This window comes from Crinia signifera, chromosome 2 (genome assembly GCF_055691185.1).
Source record: "Crinia signifera chromosome 2, ASM5569118v1, whole genome shotgun sequence".
Taxonomy (NCBI): Eukaryota; Metazoa; Chordata; class Amphibia; order Anura; family Myobatrachidae; genus Crinia; species Crinia signifera.
The window spans coordinates 84,292,993-84,312,820 of NC_139218.1; the positions used below are offsets into that span (position 1 = coordinate 84,292,993).

Consider the following 19,828-nt stretch of genomic DNA (forward strand, 5'->3'; position numbering starts at 1 on the left):
ATATTGACAAGGCAGGCCCATAGTGCAGCCTTGAGCCATGATTGTTTGGTGTTGTTGACAGGGGTTCACATCATACCAGCCATAATTTTAAATGTTCTTCCCCAAGATACCCCCTGTGGTGCCTTGAAGACTGGGAAGGTTGCTGCTTATACATTGGTTGAGAACAGTGGGAGTTGTTAATCACTGCTGATCCTTAGCAGAGGAGGAGTTTAACTCCTCACATGATCATCAGGGCCGCCGAGAGGGGGGGAGCAGGTACTAATTACCCAGGTCCGGGCTTGCTGAAGGGGCCCAGCAGGGGCCCTGGTCCGACCGTCCCTTCCCCCTCCATCCCTCCCAGGCAGCAGCAGCACATACTTCTACAGCATCTGCTGTGCTGACAGCAGGCTCAGCATGAACATCTCACTGACAGCGTGAGAGTTCATGCTGAGCCTACTGTCAGCACAACACATGCTGTAGGTGTGTGCTGCTGCTGAGGGGGGGGGACAATAACACAACCCCCCCCCCCCCCCCCATCAACTTTGGAATGATTTTTTTTCACCACCTCTAAACAGTTGAGGGTGTGGCCTAATTGTGGGAGGTGGCCACGCCTCCCGTGATTAAGCCACACCCCAGAAATTTTACCAGGGCCCGGCATGCCTCTCGGCTGCCCTGATGATCCTATGCAATAAACTCACTTCTGGCACACCTCATTTCCTGTCCCAGAAATGGTCACAGTGACTACTTTCAGATCTATTTATATGGGATGCAGTCAAAATCCCGACAGGGTCGAAATCCCGAATGGGTCATAATTCTGACAAGGACAAAATCCCGACAAGGACAAAATCCTGACATAAAAAATCCCGACAAGGACAAAATCCCGACATTTAAAATCCCGACAGGGTCAAAATACTGACATATAGAATGTACAGGTAAAACAGTCAACATGACTTTCCGTCGACAGGTCGCATTTTTTTTACTGTTTTTTGACCCGACATGTGCCGACAGGCGGTATTTCATGCCCTACCATCCCCTAGGGTGTGGTGGGAGAATAAAATAGTGTGCCGAGCACAGCGAGGCACCCTGCCCGAAGCATTGCGAGCGAAGCGAGCGAAGCGAGGGGCTGCGGTTCACCTCCAACTGTGTCCATGTCGACTGTGTCGACATTTGAGTAAAAAAAAAACTGTGAAAAAACCCATGTCGACGTTGCGACCTGTCGACGGAAAGTCATGTTGACTGTTTCACCTGTACATTCTATATGTCGGTATTTTGACCCTGTCGGGACTTTAAATGTCGGGATTTTGTCCTTGTCGGGATTTTAAATGTCGGGATTTTGTCCTTGTCGGGATTTTGTCCTTATCGGTATTATGACCCATTCGGGATTTTGACCCTGTCAGGATTTTAACCTTCGGGATTTCATACCGAATCCATTTATATATAGATCTATTTATATAAGCACAACAATCATCCAGCAGCATACATACTTTAAATAATATGTGGGACAGTTTAAAAGCATAACAACAAATAACAGGTTTCGCAGACATGGGCCCTTATTCACATCTGATAGCAGTACAAATTTTTCTCAAAATGGGCAAAACCATGTGCACTGCAGGTGGGGCAGAATCAACATGTCCAGAGAGAGAGTTAGATTTGGGTGGGGTGTGTTGAAACTGAAATCCAAATTGCAGTGTAAAAATAATGCAGCCAGTATTTTCTCTGCACAGAAACAAAATAACTCACACAAATCTAACTCTCTCTACACCCGTTACATCTGCCCCACCTGCAGTGCACATTTTGGCCATTTTGAGAAAAAATTATACTGCAATCAGGTCTGAATAAGGGCCATTGTCCTGGAGAGAGTTTGCTTATTATTGTTTGCTTAGGTTTTAACTCTAAATAAAGCCCCATGAGTCCTTCCAACAATGACGTATAGATATATTAGGCTTTCAGAAATGTCGAAGGTTTCGTAATGCTGTAATCCTGCATTAATTGTACCCTTTTCCTCAAATAAATCACTAAAGTGAAGTTCCATTACTGAAATTACACCTTAAAAAGTATTGAGCCATTGTCCCCAGATGGTGATATATTAAAGTGTTTTATTTATATGTTCAGATAAGATTCTGTAATGTAATTACACTAACATCTTATTTCCACTCTTCAGGGGCTGAATGAAATATAAAACAAATATCATCGGCCAAATGTAATAGTGCCTGAGGTTTTCTTAAAGAGGCAATCATTTACAAGGCATGATGTTGCCTTGTAAATGACTTAAGAAAATCTCAGAGCTTGTCCGTCATCCCACACAGCTGCTGAACTCGGAAACGATTACCTTTGACCGCATGTCTTACAATAGACATGTCTTATATTTGCAGTATAAAATATTTAATACAATTTGTTCATATTCAGAATGCTGCGGTTTAAAGCTTCGACTAATAACCATGTTAAACCCATAGAAAACAAGCAACATTCAACTTCATTTGGAAATATGTTTTCTTCATTTTTACATCTTCCAAAAATGTTGTTATAATATAATGTCCTTTTTTGTGACAGATGTGCAGTTACACAAATGTATGATATCTAGTTTCGTGGAGTGCTCAGCAAATTAAAAGTGTAAATGTTAGCATTGGTAATATATAGGGATGAGCCAGTTTGGATTTGGGGAATCCGAACGCCACAAAGCACCCCCCGATCCAAGCCCGGACTTGAGCACTGCTCAGGTATTCTCGCCCAGACTCGGAGCTCAGAATGAGGCAAAACATCATCATCCCACGTCTGATCTCACAAGATCTGGACATCGTTTATAAGTCCGGGCGGTTTGCCGCCATCTTCACTCCAGCATTGGAAAGGGAACTAGGAGTAAGGGTCACTGGTACTAGTGGTCTGGTGTTGAGCATGTGGGGTGGCGATCTGGGGTGACCTGATGCTGTTATGTGCTGGTGTCCTGTGGTTCTGTGCTGCCTAGTGCTGGTGTCCTGTCTGTGCTGTCATAAGTCCAGTCCTGTGGTCCTTTGCTGTGTAGTGCTGGTGTCCTCTGATGCTGTGCTGACTAGTGCTGGTGTCCTGTGCTGCCATAAGTCCAGTCCTGTGATGATGCACTGCCTAGTGCTGGTGTCCTGTGCTGCCATAAATCCAATCCTGGGGTGCTGTGCTGCCTAGTGCTGGTGTCCTGTGCTGCATAGAGCTGCCATAAGTCCATCGGTGCTGCTGTATATGTGCAGTCCAGTGATACAGCTGTATAAGTCCAGTCCAGTGATACTGTTGCATTAGTCCAGTCCAGTGATACAGCTGCATAAGTCCAGTCCAGTAATATTGCTGCATAAGTCCAGTCCAGTTAAACTGCTGCACAAGTCCAGTCCAGTAAGAGAGGGGTGCTGTATACGGTAACTGTTGGAGAGGGGTGCTGCTGTACTGGGGTGCTGTATCAGATATAAAATTGCAATGAAGTGTAGATACACAGAAGTAAAACAAAGGTCATTTGTGCAAGACCCAACTGAAGCATTGCATTTTTTTTACTGCCAATATATTACATGATTATAAGCTTGCAAGCACTGCCCTCCTATATCTATCGGTCTGTTACCAGTACTACCCAGTTTGTTTTATAACTGTTGTTCCAATTGTAATGAGCAACGGAATATGCTGTGCTATATAAGAAACTGTAAATAATAATAAATGGACTGTCTGACATGCCGCCTTGGATACTGTCACTGAATGAAATAAATAATCCTCCACCATTCTTTTAATGGAGACAGCGTCATATTTAGTGACAGTAGACATGTCCTTGATTGTAGCGGGTGTGTTCTGAAAATGTAGTTTTCTCCGGCGGTTGCCGGAGAAATGAAAGGAGATGTTGCCATGTCACTTTCCACCAACTGCTCTTTGCGCCTCTGCAGATTCAAAGAAACAAAGATACAGGTTTACAATACCTGGGATTAAGTACAGTGGCCAAAATACATAAAGTGGGAGGACCCAAGGACAATTCCATCTTGCACCTATAATGTGCTCCAGTCTGCCATTGCAGTGCCACTACTAGATGTGGCCAGTTGTTTTTGCCTCCAACTTTTGTTGCTTATCATAGTCATCCAGCTACCTACCTAAGGCGGAGGAGCTAATTTGCAGAGTTCTGCGATTTTAGCTTTTTTTTTATGGCTTTTTTCCCAAAAAATCCAGATCCAAAACACGAAAGGGTGCTGTTTCAAAACAGATCCAGATCCAAAACAGGTCCAGAGATCCAAACACAATACACGAAGGGGAGTATTCAATGATTTTTTTCTCCATGTGCAGCTAATCCTGTTTAGGTCCCACACGTAACAAGCCGGGACCAGAGTAAAGTGAATATATGAATATCTAATGAGCGGCTTCCGGCCCCCTGCTGGTGAAAGTGTAAAAAAAAAAATATGTAAAAAAAATATATTTATTATTTATTTATTTACAGCTTCTTATATAGCGCAGCAGATTCTGTTGCGCTTTACAATAGTAGACAGTGATAAGACAACCTGGGTAACAACAGACAGACTTGGAGGTAGGAGGGCCCTGCTGCAAGCTTACAATCTATAGGATATATATTAAATATATATTAATGTGCTTCAAGCACATGAATAAAAATAGCATGCCCCTTCACAGAAAAAAAAATCAGATTTTCTGACACCAAAAAAAAAAAAAAACATTTTAAAAGATCACTTTCCAGTTCACCTTAAAAAGATGTCGAATGCAAAATGGTGAATCATGGCAAAAATCAGGGAGAAAGCAATTCGTCATCCTAGCACTGAATACATTCTCGGCGAATCCCAGTAAAAACCCCATTGAAATACACCAGCGAATTGCAGCGAGAATGAATCAGAGAACTGGCCGGCATTCACTGTTCGCTTTCGGCGAACAGTGAACATTGAATAGGGTGAATCACATTTTCAGTGAAAAAAATTCACCGCAAGGAGTGAAAACAGCCCGATTCGCCAAACAAATCGGGAGCATTGAATACTGGCCGAAAAGTGTCAGGTGCACATCCCTAGTAATATATTTTCTAGTCGTTCTGAAGTTATGTAAAGCATACGCGCTGCGTATTAACACTCATTACAGACAACTGATATTTTCTATTCAACTCTCTTTTATCGCTTTTTGGGAACTTATTTTTTATAGCTATAAATTGAAAACCATGAAATACATCTGTTAATAGGGTGATAATTACAACGTGCTAGGGAATAGTCAGCATATTAACCTTCGGAAGAAGGGACGGGGTCACAAAACACAAGACTTACAGAAACATTTCCTTAAACAATAAGGTGTTTGGAAAAGAAAGGGGGGAAGGTTTGAGGGGAAAGTAAGATAACACAAGACATAGAAAGGTACTTGTGCATTATCATGGCGCCCGATTTCATCTAAGTCGCATACAATATCGCATACGATATCATATACGGTTTAGCAGCCGATTTGCGGCTGATTCGATCCGCGATGCGATTTAGTGGCCGACTTGCAGCGATTTCCTGCCGATTTGCATGCTATTCCATCCTTGCACACCCCCACTATCCAAGTCAGCCCGAAGCGTGGCGAGTGGACGCGGTACGCGTCCTCCCGACCTGTTCATACCCCCACTATCCACGTCGGCGTGGAGTTGATTTTATAAAGCGTAAAGCCCGAAGCATGGCCAATGCAGCGTGCCCCGCGAGAGGATGCGGAAAACGATCCCGAAGCGTGGCGAGCGTAACGAGCACCGCGAGGGGACGCAGAATACACGTCAAGTAATCTGTGTCCCCTCACGGGGCTCGCTGCGCTCCCCACACTTCGGGATCGTTTTACGTGTACCCTCGCAGGGCTCGCTGCGCTCGCCACGCTTCGGAGAAGACCGCGAGAGGACACGGAAAACGATCCCAAAGCGTGGGGAGCGCAACGAGCACCGCGAGGGGACGCAGAATACACCGTCAAGTAATCTGTGTCCCCTCGCCATGCTTCGGGATCATTTTACGTGTACCCTCGCAGGGCTCGTGCGCTCGCCACGCTTCGTGCTCGGTGGCTCGCTGCACTCGCCACGCTTTATAAATCAACTTCATGCCGACGTGGATAGTGGGGGTATGAACAGGTCGGGAGGACACGTACCACGTCCGCTCGCCACGCTTTGGGCTGACTTGGATAGTGGGGGTGTGCATGCGATTTTCGGCCGATTTGTGGCTGATTTCGCGGGTGCCGTGATAACACACAAGTACCCATAGAAACATAGAATAAGAACCACTTGGCCCATCTAGTCTGCCCCTTTTTTAAACATGTTACCTCAAACCATATTTGATTATATTTTATCAATATCCCTATCCCAAGCATGTTTAAATTGTTCTACTGTATTTGCCTCTACCACCTCTGATGGGAGGCTATTCCACTTATCTACTACTCTTTCTGTGAAGTAATTCTTCCTCACATTTCCCCTGAATCTTCCTCCCTCTAGTTTCAGTGCATGTCCTCGCGTTCTGCTGCTCCTCTTCCTGTGAAGAATGTCTCCCACCTGTACCTTGTTAAAACCCTTGAAATATTTAAAAGTTTCTATCATGTCCCCCCTTTCCCCTCTCTGCTCTAAACTATACATACTTAGATCTTTTAGTCTTTTAGTCTTTCGTGGTATGTTTTGTGATGTAGGCTTTGCACCATTTTAGTTGCCCTTCTTTGTACGTCTCTAATGTATTGATAGCCTTCTGGAGATATGGCCTCCAGAACTGAACACAGTACATGAGGCCGTACCAATGACCTATACAGTGGCATTATTACTTCTTTCTTTCTACTGCTGATACCTCTCCCTATGCAACCAAGTATCTGACTTGCCTTCTTCATTGCACTGTTACATTGCTGACCTGCCTTTAAGTCCCCTGAAATAGTGACACCGAGAACCCTCTCTTCCTCAGTCATTTCCATTATAGAAGGCAAGGGGGTATGGTGGGTTGCGTAAACAACTTATGACTGGATACAAGTATTTTCTCTGGCAGCTCATAAAACATTATTACTAGAGACAGGATTATTTGCATATTTGCATATGCATTTGCATATTTTGCCCATTCTCACTGGTTATTGCATATTTTACCTAAAATCTAGTGATGGTGCATATTTTAGGCCCCGCCCTCTTCCCACCCGCGAGTCACAGCACTGCTTTGCCCTGCTGCTGCTTGCCAGGTAGTGGTAGAGTGTGCAGGCTGGGGCAATATGTGCGCAGTGTGGGGAACCTTGGATGTACGCTATGTCTGACACTGCTCTAGGCTGCCAATCCATGTTGATAAAAGTCAGTCGGGGCGGATGCCATTACGAAGCTCCTGCCCCAGACACCAAGAGACAGACTTGTGCAGCAGAAGAGGCGGGCGGAAGGGTTGTGACATCACGCGGCGCTGGGAGGCTTGCTGGGACTTATAGTTCACCAGCAATATACATTTACCTGAAAGTCTCATTCAAACCAGGTTCATGAAGTGAGAAATGGGCATGGCTTCCTTTTTTACTATATAAATAACATTCTGAATATTCTACAGTCCTCATGTTAACCCAAGTACATGACAATGCATGTACATGGCAGATGGCAGTCGTCTATTAATATATCTTTTTTCAGTCGCCCTGGAGAAGGGCAGTAATCCCATCATTGAACTTTTCAGCCCTTCACTCTCTGCCCCACTTTCAGAGCAGGATTTTTTGTCCAGCACACACATCCTGTTTTCCCTATCATTATTAAAACAAGCTACATTTTGTTATTTTTATTCATATTTAAATAGGTTTGCTTATTTTAAACCTCTCTTAAAATAATAAAGGGTGCTTGTGAATTATCCGGGCTCCCGATATTTTGATCGGGTCTGCAAAATCGCGTCGCGACGCGACGAGAGAAGGACCCGGTTTTAGCAGTGGAACCGATTTTAACATTGGAATCAATGTAAAATGGTCCCTGAGACCCGATTTTACATTTATTTCAATGTAAAAATGCCCAAAACCCCCAAAAAAGTGAAATACCACCCCCATTGTTAACGCCACCCCACTAATGACGCCAACCCGAAGTGTGGCGAGCCCTCGAGGGGCGGCGGTACGCGTCCTCATACCCCCACTATCCACGTCGGCGTGGAGTTGAGAATATAAAGTGTGGCGAGCCACCGAGCCCGAAGCGTGGCGAGCGCACGCCGATACCTTCACAGCTATCCGCATCCCCTCGCGGGCTTCACAGGTGTCCGTGTCCCCTCGCCACGCTTCGGGCTCGGTGGCTCGCTGCGCTCGCCACACTTTATATTCTCATCTCCACGCCGACGTGGATAGTGGGGGTATGAAAAGGTCGGAGGACGCGTACCGCCGCCCCTTGCGGGCTCGCTGCGCTCGCCATGCTTCGGGTTCGCGTTGATAGTGGCCTGGGCGGGATTACAATTGGGCAAAATGGGTTAAAATTGCGTCGCGTCGCGTTGCATTGTATACCATACAATAGCATACAATGCGACGCGATTTTGTCTTCAAGGAAATTTCAAGGGAAATCGTGTCGCATCGCATCGCGTCGCATATTATTCTTAATGAACTGTAATACAATTTCAACATCGGGCGCCCGGATAATTCACAAGTACCTAATAAAGTGTAATTTACTTGTATAAGTAACACTGTATTTGTGGTGTCCCATTCTCCACAGCAATTAAATGTACTTATTAGGCCTTTGGTTTCCCTGTCCTTCTTGCTGGTGTGATTGTTCCCATGTGTGTGTTTATTCACAAGACTCAAACCATACCCAGTCCCAATTGTCCTGATTTCCGCAGGACAACCCAGTTTTTTGGGGGACTCTCCCTCGTCCCACTTGGGGCTGGCAGTGTAGCACAGCAAAAGAGCAGTTGGGAGTCCCCCCTGTATGCGCACAGCATCTATTCACTGTAAGAGAGGTGCTGGGGGCAAGGCCAGCAAATCTCACAGTGCTGGCCATCCCCCACAGCAGCAAAATGGAGGCGTGACCTCATTATCACAGACATTCATGCAAGGCCACGTACTCTTTTCTCAAGTCCACGTGCCCCCTTCATAAGAACATGGGGCCGCGCAGGAGTCTCTCGGTTGCAAATATCATTGTTGAGAGGTATGCTCAAACTATATATTTTATACTGTCATACCTGTATATTTCATAATACCTCACTACTCAGCACCCTGTAGAGCTCCCCTGGGTGATTACTAACATGTGATTACTAACATCACAGGAAATGACTAGTCTTTAAATTACCACAAATGACTAGTCTTTAAATGAACAGTACTATTGGGCAGCCATGATAACTAGATATCTGCAACAGAAACTATGATTGTGGGTTGACAGAGTAAATTCACAAATTGGTTTAATATTTGAACCCCTTGAGAGACCATTTCTTAATGTGAAGCTAAGGTCGGCCATTTGCAAATGCAAGATTGTCCACTAGAGGAGGGACCAGTGAGAACTAGGGGGACCTTTTCACAATTGAGAGGGTCTTTGTCCAAGCAGTGTACATAATAGGCAGATATACAGTATATTGTTTGTAATCTCCTGAGGGAACGAATTAAGGCGGTATGAAGCAATGTGGTTAAATGGACATGAGGACTAAAAGTCTGTTCTATGAAGAAATGAGCATAAATATTAGCCTCACCTATCCAATCCATGGTGAGTCACTAATTGGCTGAAAGAGAGTACTTCCGAATACAAGGTAAATTCCACCCCCCTAATTCAGTGTTCTACAACCTGAGGAGGGATGCCCGAGGATGCTTGTTGGCCCAGATAAAGTGATATATTTCCTTCATTCCCATTTGCAAATCATTTTTACAAAAATGGAGAACTAATACCTTAATGCGCAACATAATGTAATTGGGAAACTGATCATTGTAACTACATGACATCTGCCTAAATAACAAAGAGGTAGAGTTTGCCATTTCCAAAACTCGGCAAATGTTTGAGCAAGGAGCTTAGGGTAGTTAGCGGTATATAACTGGGAGGGGTGAGAGGGTATGATTGTCTCAAGATATTTTAAAGTGGAAGATGACAATTTGAATGGGAGGGAGTATCTCCAGTCTAGCTTAGCTTCAGTGTATAACGCCTATGCCTGTTTTTATAGTATTAACCTGAAAGCCAGCTATATAGTCAAAGCCATCCAGTTTGCCCATAAAAAAGTGGCTTGTTTAGGGTTGTGAAATATAAAATAAGGTAATCAGTGAAAGCAGATACTTTACTTATTTAATTTCCTGATTTAGTAATGACAAGAGATCAATCACGGGGTTAAAGCAAATGGGGGACAGTGGACAGGCTTGTCTAGTTCCACGTTAAAGAGTAAAACATTTTGGGCCAGATGCACTAAGCTTCAAAAGTGATAAAATGGAGAGTGACAAACAAACAACCAATCAGCTCCTGCCTGACATTTTTCAAATCCAGTCTGTGACATGGCAGGCAGAAGCTGATTATTTGGTTGTTTATCACTCTCCATTTTATAACTTTTGAAGCGTAGTGCATCTGGCCCCTGAAGTTTAGTGATTTAATAGTAAGACATGGAGTAGGGTATTTGTCTGGGTCAAATTTCTGATAATGGAAAATACATAGCAATGTGGGACCAACTAACTCTATCAAGCGCCTTATCGGCGTCACAACTAACAACAATATTCTGCTTGGCTTTAGTCTGAAGAGTATGAGTTATGGCTGCAATGAGTCTGCATTATTGAAACAGAATGCCGCCCTTTTATGAAAGTCTGAGAGGGTTGAATCAATCTATTGAACACCAACTGCAGCCGTTCGAATATTGGTTAAGAAATTATTTGTTTCATTTTGTTTAAGTAGGGATATGGGGCGATAAGAGGCGACAGATATAGCTCTAGGGCCCTTCCCAGGATTTTTTTTTTTTTTTTATAAACAATTTTTTATTGAGAAAGCAGAAGAAACATACATATACAAAACCGGTTGTTCCATAAGGTGATTTCACAGCAGATGCATTTCAAAAACCCATAATTGGAAATACATTAATAGACTTGGCATCACATCCCAAGTGACTAATTCTTGGGTATTAAAAAAAGAAAATTATCTAACACAGCTTATAAGAAGTGAAGTATCTCAATAGAAAAATCATAAAGAAGGGAATCCTAAATAAATAAGAAGTAGATTCTGATTGGTTATCCATTGTTACATCCCATGTGAAATAAAACTCCCATCTAAATAAACACCCCCCATGGTGTGTTATTAGTGGCACTCAGAGTCTTTCTCATCAAATTCATGAATTAAACAAAGTGCATAGAAGCCAACGTTTTGGGGTCCACACACCCCTTTGTCAAGTTGATAAACGATAAAAGATTATATACATACACATACTGTACAGATCTGAACCCCAAAGCAGCAGGATCTCCTGTCTGCTACTTAACTATAATGCCAGAAATACAAAAAAAAAATCTCAATATCTCATACATAGAGTATAGCATCATTGAGTTTGTATATAGGGACACATCTGGCAGGCACTGGTCCTTCCCAGGTTTAGGGAGAATCACAATGCAGACCACATTAAAGTCAGAAGGGGCATTATGCCCTGAAAGTATAGAGTTATAGAGATACTAAGGGCATAGCTGTACTGATAAACCACCAACCAACAAGGGTGTGATGAAACACAGAAGCTGTAGGGGCTGCAGGATCATGGCACTGAGGCATATTTTCCTCATCTCCTACACTTTTCAGGGACTTAGGAGGTAAGGAGGACCTCCCCTGCACAACAGCAAACAGCAAACAAGCATGTTAGCAAAGGCATATATAGCCTGCAGGATTTGTTGTAAAGAAGCTTCCACATTTATATTTAGAATATACACATAGGAGCCCTGAGAAAAGATGTCAGTGGCTAGCACACCACCAAACGTGCAGAGGAGGCTGGCAGCTGCAACATAAGCGGCTGCAATTTTCTACAGTATAATCACAGAGTTGCTGTTCACACTGGGCTGAAATGCAGAGCCAGAGGCCCTCAAATGGTCATGACCCAACCCAGACCACATGAAAAATACAGCCACACTTACAGTCAACAGCCAGGGGGAAACTGACCCTCAGCCCCAGAGATCACTGCCAGACACTAGGAAGAGGACCAAAGGAGCCCTAAATGGGAAACAGGATGAAGCATTCACGAGGCAAAGCTCCCAGAGGCAGCCAGGATAGCCAATGACAATACACCAATGGACTTGGCCACAAAGATCGCGGGGCTGTAAGTAAGCTCACGCCAGGAAAGATTTTGCCACAGTAGACCAGGGGCTAAAGGAGGGAATGCCCACCACTCTGCCCAACCCGAAATGGATACCACTGCTAAAAATAAAATAATATTTAAGTAGGTTCAAGGTGGGAGAACTGGAAAACACATCCTGCTTCTAGTTACTCCATCCAGCCTCGTTTTTTTTTTGCAGATTAATGGAAGCCTTAGATTTAGATTTAAAGATGAAAAAAAAACTCTTTGATGGTTTGGATTTAAAAATGGGTCTGCGGATGCATCGCTGTTTGCAATGAACATTTATTCTTTCTTTCTTGATGGCAACTTTTTGATCGCATGCAACTACTTTTTCTCTAATTGGCGATCCATGTTGAATTAGGCCCTTTGTGAGTATCTAACCAATACCTTGTTTAGGAGGTAAAAGAACAAAACCATGAAAAAGCAGGCCTTCCCATCTAACTATTACTATGGCCCTCATTCCGGTTGCGTCTGTGGACTGCTCCCTAAGCAGCCTATAGAGGTCAGAGGCCAGCGCACGGGCAGCACCAAAGAAGCTACTGCGCATGCGCTGGTCCCGTGGAGGGGACCAGCACTGGGGACTACTGTGCGGTGGTGGAGGGGACCAATAGTGGCGGTAGTGTAGGGGGGGCTGGCATTGCGGCAGCAATTGCTCCTAATGACATCTAAGAATAACTAAGAAGATGTATGTATTCCTCAAACAAAGCAGTATGTTAGGGTTCCATTGTATGTATAACAAGAAAGAAAAGAAAGAGTAGAAGCCAGATCAGCTAAGCAAAAAAAAAAGGATTAGGAAAATACGCAGGGTACAGCATGTACCCAATAGTTACAGGCAGACAAGTGAGGGGTGTAGGTAATAATAAAGACTTTTATGCTATCAAAACCAAGAATAGAATGACTATGGATTTCAAAAGTAAATGTATCCCTTATTAAATTATTTACATCCATCTTTTCCTCCTTTCCTTTACTCATATTGTTATCCATTCCTTTCCTTTAAACATCTACATGACTGTACAATCTATATTTTAACATATAATGACTGCTTAATCAAGTTCTAATCTTAACAAAATTGGGTCTCTCACAAAAAAGAAATGTACACAGAATGGACTACTGCCCTGTTAACAAACAAAAGGCATGGCCATAACTAGGATGGTGCAGCCAGTGCCCCTGCACAGAGTACAAGTGCCCACCACCGCAATGTCCCGGCGTCTGCTGTGATGTTTTGCATGTAATGCCCATTTCCCCGGCGTCTGCTGTAATGTTTTGCATGTAATGCCCATTTCCCCAGCGTCTGCTGAATTGTTTTAACATTGGTGTGCCTGGCTACTTGTCAGCTGCCTTACAGCTCCTGCAGAGTGCTGAGAAGCATTGGGAGTAATGGCAAAGTGTCAGTCAAGGCAGCAGCCGAGTGACTCACGCTATATAAGAAGGGGAGGTGTTGGGGAGATACTGAGATAAACTGAGAGTTTAAATTACAGACAAAAAAATTACTGCAGTGCTTCTAAATCCAATTTAGGCAGGGCCGGCAAAAGGGGGGTCAAGGGGGACAAGTTTGATGGGCCCCGGCAATGTAAAGGGCCCCAAAACTTCTGTGCCCAGCATGGCCGTTGCCTGTACTCGCTTGCCTGTCAGTGACCCCCGCGCCCGGCTATCTACTGTGTGTGCGCCCTGCTGCCTGCGGCCGGTCGGCAATCTGAGCCGTCTACTCTGTGTGTGTCCAGAGTCCGGGGCTGTGTCTGCTCGGCAACCTGATACTGTACTGCACGCAGGCCATACCCCCCGCTGGTGCTGTGACCTCAGTCTCCGGCTCCTGTACTTTTAATGCGCATGCATGGGTCGTCTATTCCATGCTCTGCGAACGGCCTGCCATGCCTGCTTTAAGTGCTCTGTGTTCTTTTGTGTAAGTGACAAGTCAAGGCAGGCAGGTAGCAGCAGCCAGGAGCCAGCAGGAAGCAGCAACCAGGAGCCAGGCCAGCAGGATGGAGAATGAGAGAAGCCGTAAAGCAGGATCTGTAGCTGCGAAAGTTTAGGTGAAGCTCATACAGAAGAGGGTTGTGTGGGTTTGGGATTAGATTAGGTGGCAGAGCCCCAGAAATATCAGTGTACAGGGCCCCAAGATTTATGTTGCTGTATCTGGGTTTAGGTATGTTATATCACACAGCAATACCTTTCCTACATATTACACCACACAGTTGTACACCTTATACACAGTATACCACTAATATACAGTGTGCCACACAGTAGTGGTCCTTATTGACAATAAAAAAACACCAGTACTGCTAGATCAGGTTTAGTCAGAGAGTGAATGTGGCAATTTTAGAATTCAACTGTTAAAGAATAATAACTTATTGTTAATGTATTAGTTAATTTCTAATGTAACTCTTCCCTTCACTTTTCCCTCTCAACCTAAGTCTGATAGCAGGACTAGTCTTTTTTAAATTTCAATAAGAGGCACTACTGTTTGGCCTACTGTGTATAAGGGGTGTGGTGTAACATGTATAAAATGTATTACTGTGTAATGTAACATGTATAAGGGGTACTAATGTGTGGTGCAATGAGTACAAGGGTTACTACTATGGCAAACTGTGTATAAGTGGTACTGCTGTGGTACATAATGTGTATAATACCGTGTTCTCACTGTCAGTGAGAAATTCACTGCCGGGACGGACCCCCATTCTCACTGCAAGGCAAATTCCCGGGTGAAGAAGTTCTACCTGGTAATTTGCCCTTTAACACAGGTTTTTCTGCATTATGAATGGGTCAACCCGTGTCTGCATACCCGAATCTCAAACACGGGTAAAAAGAAGGGTTTTACCCGTGTGTGAGATCCGGGTATGCGACCCGTTCACACTGCAGAAAAACCTGTGTTAAAAGGCAAATTCCCAGGTCGACATGCTAGACCTGAGAATTTGCCTGCAGTGAGAATGGGGTATTAGATGTACTACTGTGTGGCATAATGTGAATAAAGGGCACTGCTGTGTAGTGTAATGTGAATAAGGTTGAACTACTGTGTGTAGTACAATTTTAATTGGGGGTACCAGTCCCACTTCCTGTTAGATGATGCCCCTCTTTTGGGATGCATACTTCCCCTATTCTGTATAGTGGGTGGGCAGAATGGTTTTTTTGGCAAAGGGCACCAAAATATCTAGTTACAGCTCTGACAGAAGTTAAAGTAGTCTTATGCTTGGTACACACTATACAAACATATCTGTCAACTGACCATTGCCCCAAAAGATCAGGCAATTACGTAAGCATTACCAATCAGCTGCTCATTATGTCTTTGTAGACATCACAAGTGAACAGTCTGTAATTTCAATCACTGCAGCCAGTGTATAGTCCGTTGGTGGGTCACCGGTACACACAGCCAGACATGTCAAAAAGCAGCAGCTCTGAAATGTTGGCAAGCCTGTTGTAATAAAATTCACCGGACAACTGACTACTGATGATGTATACAAATGTAGTCTCACTTTCCTAAAAGTGTCAGCATGGGGGAATAGTATGCATGGCCAAAGTTCCTAGGCTTGCTTTAGTTTGACATAGTGACCACCATTAAGTGCTTCAGAGTACAAACTCAGCTGAAGCAGTGGGAGGAGACACATATGAAACGGAGCATGCAGAGTAAATCTTGTGGATGCCTGAGGACTTTCTAAAATGTTTGTTTGTACCTGGTGATTTTGGCAGAGGTGAATCCAAATTAGTTATCATTTAATAATTTTTCAGCCCTCCCTAGTCCTGGTTTGTCCTAAATTGAGGGACGTTGGAAGGTATGACCTGTCTAAGTGTTCTAGACAAACGCCATCACAACAACTAAGCTGACAAATTCTTAGGATACTTATTTTCCGATGTTGAAGTGATTCGTATTTGGCTGCTGAGTTTCCTGCAACCAAATATGGACGAAAGCCGTAATGGATGTTAATGGGGTTCCCCTTACGGAAGTCACTGGGATTCCCATGATGAACGTCACTGGGATTTCCACCTTTTCCGGATGAGGAACCGCTCCTGTGATTCCTCAGGTCCATTGGGTTGGGCAATGCGTTTTTTATTTGTTTCCCCTGAGCACTGCCATCCATTGGGGGAGAGTGTAAATGGTACAGTATGTATGTATGTATGTGTGTGTGTATGTATGTATGTATGTATGTATGTATGTATGTATGTAAGTGTGTGAGTGAGTGAATGTATGTTTATAAAGTTGTACATTTCTGGGTGTTTGTGTGTCTTTATTTTAACATTAGTTTCTAGCAGGCCCATTAATGCTACATATGCCGGGACTTGTGGTTCTCCAAGTCCCAGCATGCGGGGGAGGCTTGCTGGGCCTTGTAGTTCTACTGTTAAATGCAAAGTTTTTTATTCTTATTTTTTACACTCCCCCCCCCCCAAAAAAAAAATCAGCCCTACACCCACCACCCAGGGGCACCGGGGACAGCCCCGTGCTTCAGCCTGGGCCATGGTTGCCCTGGAGGGGGGGGGGGGGGGGGAGATTACTCCCTCAGGGACCCAGACAGAGCTGATCAGCCAGGATGTCATGTTTTAGCCAGGGGAACTTGTATAAAAAGATTCCCCTGGCTTTGGCATGACACCACTTGCTGTTGGACCATGGTGCTGGTTATAAAAATACACAGAACCCGTATTTCTTTATTCCCCGTAGTTTTGTAACCAGGACCGTCCCCAGAGCCCGGTGCTGGTTTCTTGAATATGAGGGGTGGGGGGTGGTGGGGCCCACGTCATCCTTTAAAATTATTTATTTATTCTATTTTTTTTTTCACAGAGATCTATGAAGGTTTTAGCCAAATACGGATGAAAAATGAGTCACATTTTGCATTTCGATTTTCTACTGAATTCGTAGCCGAATTCAGCAGTATGAATATTAGTAAATGAGCCGACCACCATAGAACTCATGGCCATATTCGGCCGCTTTCTATGGTGTACTCATTTGTACACCCAGGGCTATTTTTGTGCAGGCTCCAGCAGGAACTGAGGCCCTTATTCTAGTTCACTCTTTCTGACAAAATATTTCTTAGATGGACAAAACCATGTGCACTGCAGGTGAGGCAGGTGTTACTTGTCCAGAGATAATTAGATTTGGGTGGGGTTTTACACCTGCCTCACCTGCAGTGCAAATGGTTTTGTCCATCTAAGAAATATTTTGTCAGAAAGAGTGAACTAGAATAAGGGCCACAGTTGCTGCTGGAGCCTGCACAAAAATAGCCCTGTGTACACCAGAATTCAATTGAAGTTGCTGTTCCTAAAAACAACAAATCAGACGAATTCGGCTGATAGAAAATCAAACAAATTCGGCTGATAGTAAATCAGAAGAATTCAGCTGATAGTAAATCAGACGAATGGCTAATCCCGGCCATATTTAAGATTGAATAGGTACGAATGGGTGCATTCATACCCATTCAATTTTAGTAAATTTCCCCACAAAAGTTATCAATTGACCAAGGCCACAGATAAGACACAAAGCTCCTCAGTTGCCTGAGGCCCAAAAAAATAGACAACAGAACAAAAAACATAAAGCAAAGTACTTTCCAAAAATTGTAATATTCTGAAATTAATTCGATAAATTTGCCAATTTTAAATGAATTGGTTTGCACATATTGAAATGAAAATGACTTGCTCCATTCTCGTCTGACCACGGCGTTTCAAAATGCAAACTTTCCATGCCTCCGAGTAGAACGGCACTCCCTAAAAACACTGTGGTGACTGTTTTCTTTCTTCAAAAATGCTAATTGTTAAAAAGCTAATGCTTAGCTCTGCATCGATTTCATGGCTAGACAAGAACAAAACTCAAATTACCTTCATACATTTTCACAAGTCACTTGGAATATTTTAGAGCACAGCCTAAGGCAACGCAAATTACTGTCACCGAAATTTTAAGTGGCCTATAATTAGTCATTTACATATATAATTAATGACAAAATTATTTAACTCCTGTTTTGCCAAAAGACATGGCAGATTAGTAAATAGGATTAAACGATGCAGTACTAAAATATTGCCATTGTTTCTTTCTAAAAAAGATTTCTCTCCAATTAAAATAAGTCCAAACAACTATCACCCCCATCTATAAACTTAGTAGATGGTCAGCACCCTGTAGTAACAATCCATACATTAACGCAAACATGCCGATTTCCTCAATCTCTGAGATAATAGAAAACGCTTTCTATTAATGCATTTTGAAGAATGGAGCAAAGTAGAAGAACCCTATGGAGTTTGGACATCATCTGTGAAGAACTACAGTAGTTTGCTGTCACTGCTGGCATGCAGTAGCCAACTACTGTACCACACAGAAGAAGAAGAGAGGCACAATGCAATATGAAGAATCAGCACTGCCACAATGAAGCTGCCTTGTAATGCAACTTCCCATACTGCAGATACAGTACTGACACACACAGCACAGCACAGATAGATTAGCATGGAGCTAAGTTGTTTACACAAAGCATTTGCTTCTAAATCCTTATTAATGACAACCACATCACATGTAGCATTTATCTTTACTTACCAAGCGTGGCTGAGGACAAGTATGCTCCAATTCTTCCATGTTTTCTAAGGGAAGATTACCACAAAGGGAAATTGGGATACCTGTTTCTGACTCAGCATCCAGGCTGAGAACTGGCATGGCCAGGCGAGGCTTCCCGCAGCTCTCCCCACAATATGGAACTTCTCTCGGGGATTCTGTATAGTGGATATTTCTCCTCGCTACCTCCCTTTCTTTTCCCTTGAGAAATGAAAGGTCGTTGTTTAAATCTTATAAGTAGAAGCGGTGATGCTCTGGGCCTTGGTTTATCACTATAACAACCAGCCAGCACAGAAAGCACACAGCACAGAATGCACTGGCCTTATTTGCATGATGCCTTGTGGTTGGATAGTGTCATCTCAGTACAATTTTAAATGATTGTGCATCTTGAGAACAGAACCTGTACATAGAGATTGTTTAGTATAGTGTAGGATAGCAGGATTTTCATATGTTATTAAAATAATATTAAACTTTAAAGCAATTAGCAGATGCGTAAGAATCCCCAGCAAGTCATTTTTAGGTACAGATTAACTGGTTGTAGGACTTAGGTGGTCTGTTTATTATTATTATTATTATGATTATAATTAATATTATGATTATTATTATTATTATGTGACGATTAGGCTGTTTCTCTCACCACCAATATTACATAGATAGACCTCTGGGTACTTGTGTATTATCACGGCGCCCATTGCATCGCATGCCACTAATTAAGGTATGCGATGGAATGTGATGGCATGCGATGGGACCCGATTTGAGCCTTTTCCCGGGTGTGAGCATACAATTTTAATATCGTGTCCCATCGCATGCCATTATAATGGCATGCGATGCGATGCGACATGATCATGGGCTTATTCCAATGTTAAATGCCCCCCCAGACCTGATTTTTTATTGTATACCCACCCTGATGGGTAATGACTATGTTAAATACCACCCTATTGTTAACACCACCCCACTATCAATGCCAACGCGGTGGTACGCGTCCTCCGACCTTTTCATACCCCCACTATCCACGTCGGCATGGAGTTGATTTTATATAGTGTGGCGAGCGCAGCGTGGTGAGCACAGCGAGCCCCGTGAGGGGACGCGGAATATATGTGAAGTCATCCGCATCCCCTCGCGGGGCACGCTGCGCTCACCACGCTTAGATCTCGGTGGCTCACTGCGC

The 19,828-nt window shown here is 43.6% G+C and overlaps 1 protein-coding gene across 4 annotated transcripts in view; it reads right to left on the reverse strand.

Moving 5' to 3' along the window:
• Positions 1-18,984, reverse strand: part of PCYT1B (phosphate cytidylyltransferase 1B, choline) — a 105,321-nt gene extending 86,337 nt beyond the window's left edge. For all 4 annotated transcript variants that reach the window (XM_083172523.1, XM_083172522.1, XM_083172521.1 and 1 more), the window contains exon 1: positions 18,646-18,984. In XM_083172523.1, the coding sequence (XP_083028649.1) occupies positions 18,646-18,762 (117 nt within the window). In that variant the 5' untranslated portion in view covers positions 18,763-18,984. The remainder of the gene's footprint in view (positions 1-18,645) is intronic.
• Between the last annotated feature and the right edge of the window lie 844 nt (positions 18,985-19,828).